This window comes from Brassica napus, chromosome A10 (assembly GCF_020379485.1).
Source record: "Brassica napus cultivar Da-Ae chromosome A10, Da-Ae, whole genome shotgun sequence".
In the NCBI taxonomy this organism is placed as follows: domain Eukaryota; kingdom Viridiplantae; phylum Streptophyta; class Magnoliopsida; order Brassicales; family Brassicaceae; genus Brassica; species Brassica napus.
This window is the reverse complement of record NC_063443.1, coordinates 8,982,375-8,995,427: the sequence shown is the minus strand read 5'-3', so window position 1 is coordinate 8,995,427 and position 13,053 is coordinate 8,982,375. Positions and strand designations below refer to the sequence as shown.

Sequence of the window (13,053 nt, the reverse complement as noted above, 5' to 3'; positions counted from 1 at the left end):
CCTATAAACTAAAATAAAATATTTTTCTTGTCTTAGAATAAATATATCTTAAAATAAGAAATCTAAATAAGGAAATTTTTGTAAATTAATATCTCTATAAATTAAGAAAATTTTAAAGTCTCAACATTATTAATTTATAGAGGTTCTACTGTATATAGAATATAAAGTTAATAAATGTTGCACTGAAATTTTAAAACGATACTCATTTTAAGACGAAAAATCAATCTACAACAACAATTACAATTAGAATGAAACAGAAGAAGTAATAAATTTCACATAATGGAGTTTCTTGAAGAGAGTCAGGCTCATTAAAAAGTACCTTACTAGCTCCAACTCTGAAGCGTATCCAAAGAGGCGAGGGTTAAGATCAACAAGTTTGAAAGACGATAACAAACATTCAGAGACAGATATAAATCTGAATTGATTCATCTTTCCGAACAATTAATAATTTTCTATTCATCTTTCCATTTTTAAAGAAAAAGAGGATGAAACAAAAATTATGAAACTATGAGCAATAAACCCTTCATGTATATGAGAAAAACATAATTATGATTTATATAAACTACAACTAGGGATTTCAGATTCTGGCAGTTCTCAAGAAAAAACAACTAGGGATTTCAGATTCTGGCAGTTCTCAAGAAAAAATTGACAAACTATTTGAATGGAAAAGGGTGGTAACATATAACTGGAACACTCAACCAAATCGACGTAGTCATACGAAAAAGAGTATTGGTAAATAACCTGAAACCAAACATAATAAATATAGGTGAGATATTTTTATGATAAAGGTTTTTACATATAACTAAGCTATATTTGGTAGGGCCAACGAACTATTTTCTATGAATTTTATAATATAACATTATTTATTTCCCAAACTATGGTCTCATTCTATATCCCCGGATTGAAAGTTCGAGACTTATTTCTCCCGACTATAAATTAAATGGTTAACTGAAAGTTCTTCATGAGTCCCACATAGTGAAAGTTGAATATTTATCTCTTTGGGATATATAGATGTCATTTCAAATTGTTAGAAAGTTCCACAAATTGAAAGTTCTTGTAATATATGTCGTTTCAAGACTTCTAATCACAAAGTTATTTGGAACGATCAATTCAAACAATAGTGTTTTTTAAATATACAACAACAAAAATCACTACAAGAAAATAAGCATATTGTGACAAAATATTTTGTTAAAATTTTTTGTAACAATAACAACTTTTTTTTGTCACAAATTATCATTCATTCATTCATAAACTAGTTAGGTGGGGGATTAAATCAGCCCTAACCACCAATTGTTAATATAAAAAGACAGAGCATTCTTCGCAAGCATATCTACTTCAACATTTCTCACACGAGAAATCCACACAAAATCAAAAGATTAAAAGTCATTTGACATTAGCAGGATATCAGCCAAGATTCCATAGAGCTCCAAGGTCGGATATTTGGTGTTGATGGCTTTGATTAACTGGGCGGAGTCAGACTCAAATCACACCGCTCTTAATTCTAAGTTCCGACAAGTATCCACCACATCCCTGAGCTCAATATAGGCTCTCCGCCACTAGTGCGGAAGACATAAAACTTACTCTTTCCCGGGATACTCTGTTCATGGTTCATCAGTATCCATCCCAGTCCGGCGTTCTTGTTAGTCTCTGACCAAGCAACTTCCAATCTCACAACCGAATCAACATCTATGCAAACACATGGAAACAAAATACCATATAGGTGAATCAATGTTCATCATGAGGTACATGTAGATGAAGAAATATGAGAGTGGTATTATCTCCTGCAGCTGAGAGACTGCAAATCTATCTAACAGGTTTTCATCTTCCTTCCAACTCCTAATTGAATGATGAATTCTACTGGCGTATTGACTATGTCGAGCTTCCAAAGTTCTCTACTCGCAAAACATGAAATTCTATCAGGAAAAGAGAACCAGCTACGATTTAGTCATAGAATATACGGTTCACATCAACGACACCAAGACATCCATTCCTTTTGTGGACTGCTAATTTTTAATCATAATATCATTAGTTTCTTTTTTATATCTATGATTTTAAAAATATTGTTTTGTTTTACTTTTTGATAATTATACAATTTTTATAAAAAAATTATTTTATACAATTGATTTAATATATTTTATCCAAAGAAATAGATAAAAAAATTTCTTTAAAATTATAATTTTAAAATATATACATATCTATTTTTCAATATAATTTAAAATAATTTTTTTTTTTAATTTACCTTAGTTTTATGTTTAACTAAATCAAAATTTATTTTAAGATATTCATAAGAAAATAATAAAATAATAATAAAGTTTTATTTTTAATTTAATTTTTTATTTGATGCACACTGTGCATGAATGTGCAGAAAAACACCTAGTTAGATATGTAAAATGATGTGATCATGGAAAGCACTATGGAGTGAAATCATGAACCTGATAATGGAGAGATTGTAACTGTTGAAGAACCTACAACTGAAGAGTATTTGAGCCGAAATAAAGTTGCTATCATCCGAGACACTTTAATCTACATTCAAGCAACTCTATATTCCATTTGATCATCATCTAGGTAAGTGACTTGTGTGTACTTTTTTTTTCTTGTTGTAATCTCTTGTTAAGTTTTACTGGGTTTTTTTTTTTACAACGTTTTAAATGACTTAGATACAAATATTAAAATGAGGTTACTATTGCCAACAACATGTCAAAAAAAAATGCATATACGGAGTCATTACGTACTAAATCATATTTAAAGGAAAAACAAAGTCATAAATGAACTTTCAGTTCCACTTAAAAAAGCCATTTTACATAGACAAATAGAAGAACATACTTTGTTTCATAAGTATAAATCCAAGCTTATACGAAAACATAAGAACGGTTAAAGTTGTGGATAAAAAGTCTGAAATAACCTCACATGTTAAACAATGTTCTTTGCCAACTAAACAAAACAACTTCACAAGTGCTAGAGCATCTTGGTATTGAAGGAGTTCCTGGAGGATGACATACTTTGATTTTTTCCTATTGTGGTTCTTAAACCTTAGACTCAATACTTTGCCCGAAGAACCTAATACAAACTGGTGCCTCCAACCAGGCCCGTCTCATAGGGATTGATGGCCTAGTGCTAGTTCTATATTTTTTTAAAAAAAAATTATAAAGTAAAACCATTAAAATTATTGGGCCCTGTCTTATAATGTTTTAAAAATATTAGGGCTCTAAATTCTATAAAAAATTACCAAAACCAATGTTGGACCCTGTGCAAAAGCACTGTGGGCACACCTTCAAAGTCGGGCCTGCCTCCAACAGTGTAAAGTTTTGATTGCTACAGTGTTAAAAAATATAAAATGTTACTTCCTCTGTTCCTTAATATTACGTATCCTAAAAAAAAATTGTTTAAAAAAGATCTATTTTTTACATTTTCAAGACATGTTTTATTAACTAATTACAAATTTAAAAAATTTTAATTGCACTTACTGAATTTTTATTGGCTTAAAATTATGGAACAAAGATAAACACAAAAAATTATGCAAATTTAATGCGTTTTATTAAAATGTGTGAAAAAACTAGAATATGTAACATTAAGAAACAGAGGGAGTATTACATAAAGAGAGACACGCATTCACCTAATAATGTAGTATGTTTCTGATAAAATCATTCTCTTGTACTATAAAAAATATTTGAACATCAAAACATTCAAAATTTTAGCGGAGACATGGTGGATGGATTGCTCGGGGGTTGCCTCACAGCAATTGAAGTGGTTAGGCACTCTCTAGTTTTTCTTTCTATGTTCCATCCCCTGAAACCCAACCACAAGAGTATTTAGTTTTGTGTTTACAATACAACCCTTGAGTGATGCAGAGAGGTAATAACAAAACTTTCTTCACCTTTCAGCAGCTTCCCTTTTCAACAAATCGATTTGTGTCTCAAGCACAGTACACGCAGACTGGATCTTCATATTCTTCACACAGAGCTGTCTCCATTCTTGAGATAGAGCGTTGAGCTTGTACGCTGTGGTTTGCTGATATGGCCACAGAACAAATCTTAAGATTAACAAAAGAAAAGACTGCAGCAAGGAAGAATTATGTAAAGAAAAAATTATCAGTAGCATTATCACCAGATGATACTTCCTTTCACGATTATGACTGCACTCATAAAGCGCCCATTCTTTGAGGAGTTCGAGCCTTCTCAGAAGGTGTTCAGACTATGCAAGCTAATAGATCCATGAATTAGGATAGCATGCGATCAAAACAAAGCAATCAGAAGTGGTGAAGATAAACTACCTCTAAATGTGATCAGAATAAAGCTTCAAGCTTCAATTGAAATAGCAAGTACCTTCTCATCAACTAATACCATACTGACACCCATAAGTGCCCCACCTTTCTTCACATTCTATGCCTCCCAAAAATGCATGAGCCTTGTCACCACAGTATGCCTGCTCCGATCTGCTTTCAATACAGTGAGAAAAACCTGTGAAGTTGCCATTCCTAACCGTTTGTTAGCTTATGAAAAGTGTGAAACAGAAATATGAAAGAAGGTCTCTCGATCTGTATATACATTGAATGGTGGTGATGAAGAAGGCAGAGAAGAGGAATTGAATATAAGTGTTGGGTTAATTTGATTGATATCATTATTATCATTCGTTACTGAATCGCAAGTGGAACATGAACATTTGTCTATCGTTTCACAGAACCAGAGGTCTCACTCAAATCCCAGAAACAACTTTTGATGTGAGAGGTTTGTAACCTAATGGGCATCTATGATAAGACACCAAAATATGTCATGGGCCAAGCAAATCACATTGCCCACAAAATTCCCATGCAACAACTCAATCTCTATTATTAAAAGAGAAGTACCCATAATAACCCTAAAAGTTACACAATATTTACAGTCAAATGCCATTGAGAATTAAATTAATCTTACACTAAAAATGATTGTCTTTTCCACATATTAATTGTTTTCCTAAAATAACTCAAACAAACTACAAAAGAAAGAAACATATTATTAATAACTCAAACAATTACATATTATTAAATAAAGGAACAAGCATAAATAATTCCCCTGCAATATCAACACTGTAACATTCCTTATTATATGAGTCCCATCCTTTTTTTTTGTCATCATATGAGTCCCATCCTTAGCTTACGTAACCTGCACGAACATCAAATTATATAAGCTTTATAAGAAATTAAACTAAGAAAAACTAACAATGATTTTCATATGAGTTTGAACAATTTCAATTCACTTTATTTCACGGTGGTGTATGTAGCTTATTTTTAACCACCTTATTATAATGAAATATTCCACTGACTTCTATATGTCCAAATAATTAATAATCATTATTATTAATTAAAATCTAATATTTTTGAATTGAAAATCTTTTTCCCTCCCCCAACAATCTTCTACTTAGATTTCGGAAAAAAAAATAGAAACATTTGCGGAATCTACTAATTTGTTTCTAAACAAGATTTCCCCTTCAATTTCGGAACAAAGAAGATATATATAAAATTTGATCCATAACTACTAAACAATAAACACAATATTCGAATTTCACTAAAATAATCTTACTCTCTCCTATTTTGTTAGTTTCACAATAACACACAATAAACAAAGTATTCTACATATTAATGCAAACAAGAGATGCCTTGCGAGGGTGGTTAAGATATTTCCTCAACTTTAGGGTTTTGTATTGCGTTAAAAAAAATTGACCCACACACTTGCGGAACAAGCACAAGATCTTATCATTTCCTATTTCAAATCATAACCATTAAGATTTTACCATAATTTCAAAAACAATAAACAGAATCAACAAAATATTCTTTTCATTTATTTCGCCTAATATGTCTTGCAAAATAAGCAAAGATATTTATTCTCAACTAGGGTATTGTCCCTCTACTATATATTCTACCCGAGTACAAACCCATTCTACACATTCTTTTACCACTTACGCTGATGAAACATTACAAATGGTTTTAGCTGATGAAACTGTTAGTTCTATAATATTTGTATTTTTTTTGAATTTTATAAAGTAGACTTTGAACAAAATCATCTCTTCCTATTTTTGAATGTTTTTTTGTAACTTAGTTTCATTATTATTTTTGGTTTGTCTAAATAATGTATTTGTTTTCAAAACTTTCAATAAAATATTTGAACTTTATATTCAACTTTAAAATAAAATATTTATAATTTAATTTAATAAAACCCCAAATATACTTAAACCTCCGATACTTTACTATTTAATTTACCAAATAAACTAAATAAAAATACAATAAAAGAAAAACACAATCTCATAGTTTAAAAATGATGGCTAATCATATTGAACAAGACACACCGAAATCAAACCTGAAAAACATATGAATTTATAACATAATAAGTACAAACAATTAAATTTATCAAATTTTCAAAAGTTAAAAATATATGATTATGAAAAACAAAATCATCCTTTTTTGAACAAGAAGAAAGCCCCCACGTTCTGTCTTGGATGATATTACCAATATTTCACATTCTTTATCTAATGGAAACGAAGAAACAACAACAAACATACATCGTGATATCAATCAAGAGGATAATGATTTTGTTAGAGGATGATGATTTTATTCATAGCCTTTGAAAAAATTAATTTCCGTAAAAGTTATACCTTATTTATCTATTTCATATATCATACTAACTCATAATTCTTTATTTCATCATATTTTAATGGTTTTCAATAGAAATGTGGTCCAAATTAAATTACCTTATCACAGTATGATCAATTTTGTTGCCACCGTGTGATCAAATTATGTTACAGCAATATTTGTATTATGTGATGTATTTTTGTCATTATTTGTATTAAAATTTTGATATATTATATAATGGTGTAAAAAAATTTAATTACATTAAGTAAACAGAAAAAAAACACCCGCCCGGTCGGGCAGAACCAGATCTAGTTACGTTTAAAAAAAAGAGATGGTACGTGTCCGAAATGCCCATCTTTCCCAGTTGACGTGGCTTCATAAGGAGAAACCAAAGTCTCTTTTATTTATGGAGATATATAATATTTTAATATTTATAAAGTTATTTTAATATAAATTTAATTATTATGATTATATTTTTTTAATTATTTCACAAGATAATAATAAGTTATCGTTTAAATAACTAAAATTATTTATTAAAATTAATAATTGAGGTTAAAATTATGGAAAATGTGAAAAATCAGCAACTTCACTTATCAAATAATAATATGGATAGATATATAACCGAAAATATACAGAACATAAAAATTAATTTTTAATTAATTATTAATTAATCTCTAATAATCATTTGCTGGGTCTGATTTTCAGGAATGTATCCATGGAACTAATTAGATCATACTCGTCATCCTACGGCTGGCGTGGTGTTGTCTATACTATATTTTTGGTTAGCAAAGGACTAATCAAAAGGATGAGATCAGGATCATCTATCTCAGTATGGAAAGATCTTTGGCTTTCCATTCACTCGCCTGAGATCAACAAATAAAAATCAACACAATCTTTACCCAGACCGAACAGTGAATTCTCTCATTGACGAAACATCGAGAACATTGAATTTACAGGTTATTCGAACTCTGGTGGATCCGTAAGATGCGAAAATCATTAAAAGTATATCTTTAAGTCGAATTCATACAGAAGATTGGGATGGATGGCATTTTACAAATAATTGGAGATACACGGTTAAATCTAGATATCAAGTAGAACGAGTGTATCCGGATAGAGAAAGAATACTGCCAAAGTATGATCCTTTGGTCTCTCCGCTTAAGGTCTTCTACTGGAAAGTACGTTACCCACCTAAGATGAAACATTTTTTATGCCAACTCTTATCAGGATGTATATCAGTTAAGAAAAATTTAAGGACAATAGGAATTCAAGGGGATAAGATTTGCGCACGATGTGGAGCACCTGAGGAGTCCATAATATATGTGTTTTTTGAATGTTCATCCGCGATCCAGGTTTGCGAACATTCACGAATTCCAATGAATCCGAATATTTTTCTCACTTAATCACTTTTTGCAAACATGGATCATTTCTTTGGAGGGTTTCTCAAGAATTGGTAGATCATTGCATAGATCTAATGGTATATATGGAAAGGAAAAAAAACAATATTTTTTTTATCAATTTGGATATTGATCCGAGAGATACTCTCAAATAGATAGATAGAATCGTTACTTTGGGTTGAGGCACAAATTTCTCTACACAGAAAATAGATCATACTAGATTACCAGTCGTAGCGATAATACCGAATATCCCAGGTAGATGATGCTTTACGAATGGATCTTGGGAAAATCAGGAAACCTATTCAAGCCAAGGGTGGTATAGCACATTGGAGTACTTTGATGGTTTAACGAGAACAATGAATACAAGAGTGAGTCAGTCGTCACTTCATTCAGAGTAGAAGCTCTCATTTGGGCAATGGAATGTATGAGGAATCTTAGACAATTTTTTGCTACATTTGCAACAGATTATTCTGAGTTGTTGAAGATGGTTTTGGAACCAGAAGAATGACTAGCCTTTGCAAATTATTTGGAATACATAGAGTTCTTGAAGAGAAGTTTCAACAGCTCAAATCTTATTCATATACCAACGATGCAGAATTCAAAAACGGATAGTCTCACACGCAGTGGAAGAAATCAACCGTCATTTGTCATGCTTATGGACGCGGAGCTACCAGTTTGGTTTGCAGAGTGTATATGTGTGTTTATATTAGATCTATACCGACTGTCCAAACTACACCTAGCTTAATTTCGATCACCAGATGTCCCATTAAAAATATACTAATTATGGTCGATATAGTTTGGGGCAATTCTCTTAAATAGATCATTTTCAAGTTTTGGTCACAAAAATAGACCACAAGGAGGAAAATGACCAAAATGTTTCATTTAATAGGTAAAAAGACCCTAGATATATAAAAAATTAAAAAAAAATAAAAAATAATTTTTTTATAGTTTTAGATTATATGTTTTCAAATTCAAACTTTTTTATAAAAATATTTTTTTTTGAAAATTTTTTTTTCGAATTTTTTTTTATTTTTTTCAAATTTTCTTTTTTTAATTCGAAAATAATTTTTGAAACTATTTTAAAATTATTTATTTTTAAATTTTTAATATTTATTTTTTATTTTATAAAATTTTAAATCTCAATCTCAAATTTTCACCCTTTAACTCTAAAACCTAAGGTTTGGATAAGTACCTTAGGGGTATAAATGTATATTTACCTCTTTAATAAAACATTTTGGTCATTTTGATCTTTAGAATATATATTTGTGACAGAAACTTTTTTAGTGTATCTCCCAGCAGTTCGTGAAGATCTCAAATCAAAGTCATGATAGAATGTTTTCCGGTAAATCGAAGATATTGTTGAATTTAGAGTATTTGCACTCTACACACACATTATAGTCTATTTAGTTATATACAGATTTCAAATGGTCCCCACTATTTTTCTGAGTTGTAATGACTCTGTTGCCCCTATTGCTTAAATAAAATCGAAAACCGCATCAATTTTTCTCTTTTGCTTACTTTATTCTTTTATTAATTTTTTGAATCTCAAAATCTTTTTTCATACTTCTCTCTCTTCCTATCCCACTATCAATTATCCCTAGAAACTATTAGTCTTCTCTCTTTCCATATACATTTGTTGTTCTCAGATCTCAAACCATAGTCATGTTATTAACAATGAAGAAAAACGATGTGCAAGCACCTATGTCCAATTCCATAGAGAATTTTTATATTTCCTTGTCGAAGATATTAATTATTTTTTTTTGTATTACAACTCACCTTTTTCCTCTACTAAACTTGTTTTAGTTTCTAAACCCTCTTACATTATCTATGCAAATCCGAACTCTCTTCCCCCCCGCCCCCCTTTTTCCTGGAGCTGACGCTGGCACGTGTATTCTTGCTCCTCAATCTCTACTTTTGTAATTGTGATTTTTATAGTTGTTTAACTTCCTAACTTACACATTTTTGAGACAATACAGATTTAAGGCATATACTATTTGAAGCATATGCCAAGAACAGTTGGCAAAACTAATACATAGACTGATATCATTTCATTTACACAAATTATAAAGAAGGAAATTGTAATGTAAATTGGGTTAGACGGCAATGATAAAACAAATGTAAGACAATCTATAATTGAAGTAGTTGTAATTTTTCCAACTCATCTCAAAACCGTATTATAAGATTAGTTCACTTCGAATAAAACAAATGTAAGACAATTAATATGAGATATAATTATTATGTATTTCAAATGAGCAAAAGACTATTATCCGAACATTTTATTTCATGTCTAGCAAACAGAAGTCAAGCACTTTTTAATAAAATATAATAATTTATTAATATTGTTAACATATTTAATGGCACAGATGTCCATTGTTAAACAGTTAAAAATAAAACAATTTCGTTTTTTTTCTAGGTTCAACATCACTTGGTCCACCGGAAAGTTTTTTTTTCAAAGGTCTTGTCCACCAAAAATAATCAAAAAATATGAAGTTTAGTAGATGTCACCTATAAGACCATTGGTTTAGTTTTTTCAACACCCTATTTTACACTTTTATCTTAACACATCATCTTCTCTTTCTTCCACATATACATCTAATATTTATATTTCATAATGATTTTTATAAAAAAACAAATCAACACGTTATCTGTTTATTTGTTTCATATTTTGCATTTTGATTTTGTAACTAGTAATACCAGTTAAAACATAAACAACTGTTTTTTAAAAGACAAATAGTTATAATATTAAATAAAAATAGTTAGAGTTGAAACTGTATGAAATATTTAATAAAAATATAATATAATTTGATTGAAAATGTTTAAAACTTATGATACTTTTTTGTATATGTCTAAATCATATAAAACTAGTATCTATTTATAGATCATCAAAAGTTATAAATTTTGGTATAGTGTAATAAAATAAATAAATTAATTTGTTGTAGGATAAATGACTTATAATAAGAAAGGTAAAAATAAAAAATCTAATTACTATCAACAACCAATAAAAAAGCAACAAAAATTATGGTAGATCCCACTTATTTGGCTTTCAACAGCAAACAATCCACGTAATGTTTTTATTTTTTTCAACAGGGCCATTGCAAAGATTCAACAGTTGAAAAAATTATTCAACATGTCAATTGTAAATTTGTAAGTAGTCTTAACATATAAAGGTTGTATCAGAATTGTTCAGCCTCTGATTCGCCAAAACTTTCCTACTTATCCCGTGTCACGTAAGGTCGACCTAGCATTAATATTTTCCTTTGCAACATAAGGATAGTTCATACATTTCACCTTTCCTACTTGCATATTTCTGCCCACACAACTTTTCTTTAAGGTATTTTGCTAATTAGTTGATTCTTTTAGGTTTTTAACCCAATTTACTCTTGAATTTTTCACTTGTCAAATAAACAACAGAATATATTCGGGACACTTGGCATGGCGGATGTAATTAGTAACACGCCCAACGGCCGAACGTGTAAAAATCAATTAAAAATATAAAAGAAATTTTACATTCCTTTTCTTGAAAAAAAACAAATAAATACATTAACCCACAACCACAAATTGAAATTTCGTACTCCTCACGATTTCATTCGTAATAGATGAGAAGCATTCGCATTCAATTACTTGTTTTTCATCATCATCATCACTAACTACAAACGAAAATTATGCAATAACTTAAACGAATCTCAAAAGGAAAGTCAAACCAAAACCAGTACCCAATTATATGTCAAATCAAACCAAACCAAACCAACAGATCTTCAGAAACATGGCGGATGGTTGTGGTGGTGGTGGTAGTTGTGTCCGTGACTATGACGACGATGAGTCTCCTCGTCGATAATCTCCTGAACATGCTTAAATTCATCGACGCGGCAAGGAATCGTAATCGGGCCCGCGTGTTTGAATCCGTACTCTTCTTCAGCTTCTTTCAAGAGACTCAAAAACAGAGGATGGCTCAAGAACATCAACGGAACCACGAATCTGTGTAGACCTTCTTCATCTCCTTCGTGTCCGACCATGATCGCGACACAGCCTTTCGGAACATGATGGTGGTTATGATGATGGTGTATGTGGAGATGGGGAACATGAAAGTGAAACTTTAACACCATCTGGCTCCGACTCTGTTTCTGTTCTTCTTGATCTTCAAAACCCATTAAAAAGATCGAGTCTTTCTTACAGATTGAATGAAACGGAGAAAAGGCAGAGGTTGATGTTAGAAGACGGAGATAGAAAAGGGCCAAGGGTCGACGGCAGAGGAGATAGTGAGGAGAAAGATAGAAAGAGATGAGTCGGTGAGAGATGTGGGGATATTGCTCATGATATGCTAAGCATAGATGTATATTATGTTTTTTTTTTTTTTTTGAGAATGGTTTTGGAAACGAAAGATATAAGCGTGTATATATACATATTATGAACTGGTTTAGGGCTTTGCTTCACGCGCACACCGCTAAGGCTTTTTCTCCTAATTAACTTATATTTTTGATTTTATTGATTAACTAGTGGTTTGCCGGCGCGTAATCGTATGTGTTATTCTGAAATAAATTTACTATTTAATTTATACTTTGGTAAAGAGATTATGTTCAATGATAGTAGAGTTAAAAGCCTATAGTCATAACAGAGTTAATTTAAGTTGAAATCTATACAAAAAATGAAGTTTATGTTCGAGAAAGAAAAACGTAAATGTTTTCGTTTTTATATTATCTTGTTTGAAAGAAGATAATAAATTGCTTCATCCTCTTAAATTAGTTACAATTATCACAGACTATCGCTATGTCAAAGATGTTAGAAAATGAGGAAAAACATTTATATATTTTGTTTTTATAATTAATATGAATATGTATGTAAATGAACTAAGAATCCGCATAGAACAGAGAGAGAAAATCAAATGCAATGACAATACTCATGCTGAGTAGTTCTATGCGAATATGTATGTAACAGAGAGAGGGAATCAAACATTTATATATCCTCGACACCTCTCTCTGTTACAAAGAATCCGCATAGAACTACTCAGCATGAGTATTGTCATTGCATTTGATTCCCTCATCTATGCTTGTTTGCTATATG

The 13,053-nt window shown here is 30.6% G+C and overlaps 1 protein-coding gene and 1 long non-coding RNA gene across 4 annotated transcripts; both read right to left on the bottom strand.

Moving 5' to 3' along the window:
• Positions 1-3,521: 3,521 nt before the first annotated feature.
• On the bottom strand, positions 3,522-6,912 carry LOC106370234. 3 transcript variants are annotated; one of them, XR_007317146.1, is made up of 5 exons: positions 4,545-6,912; positions 4,271-4,457; positions 4,105-4,200; positions 3,875-4,008; positions 3,522-3,786 (listed from the first exon to the last, which is right to left on the bottom strand). It is a non-coding gene; the product is annotated as an uncharacterized LOC106370234 (long non-coding RNA). The 3 variants fall into 3 exon arrangements; XR_001274240.3 differs by having other exon boundaries at positions 4,271-6,054; XR_001274239.3 differs by having other exon boundaries at positions 4,323-6,052.
• A 4,571-nt stretch (positions 6,913-11,483) lies between these two features.
• LOC106371281 (auxin-responsive protein SAUR32-like) lies at positions 11,484-12,411 on the bottom strand. Its single transcript, XM_013811330.3, has one exon. The coding sequence runs from the start codon at positions 12,141-12,143 to the stop codon at positions 11,751-11,753; it is 393 nt and encodes a 130-aa protein (XP_013666784.2). The 5' UTR covers positions 12,144-12,411; the 3' UTR covers positions 11,484-11,750.
• Positions 12,412-13,053: the final 642 nt, after the last annotated feature.

Excerpts from the sequence above, each read along its gene's own strand:
- LOC106371281 (XM_013811330.3), bottom strand. The coding sequence starts at position 12,143 with ATGGGTTTTGAAGATCAAGAAGAACAGAAACAGAGTCGGAGCCAGATG.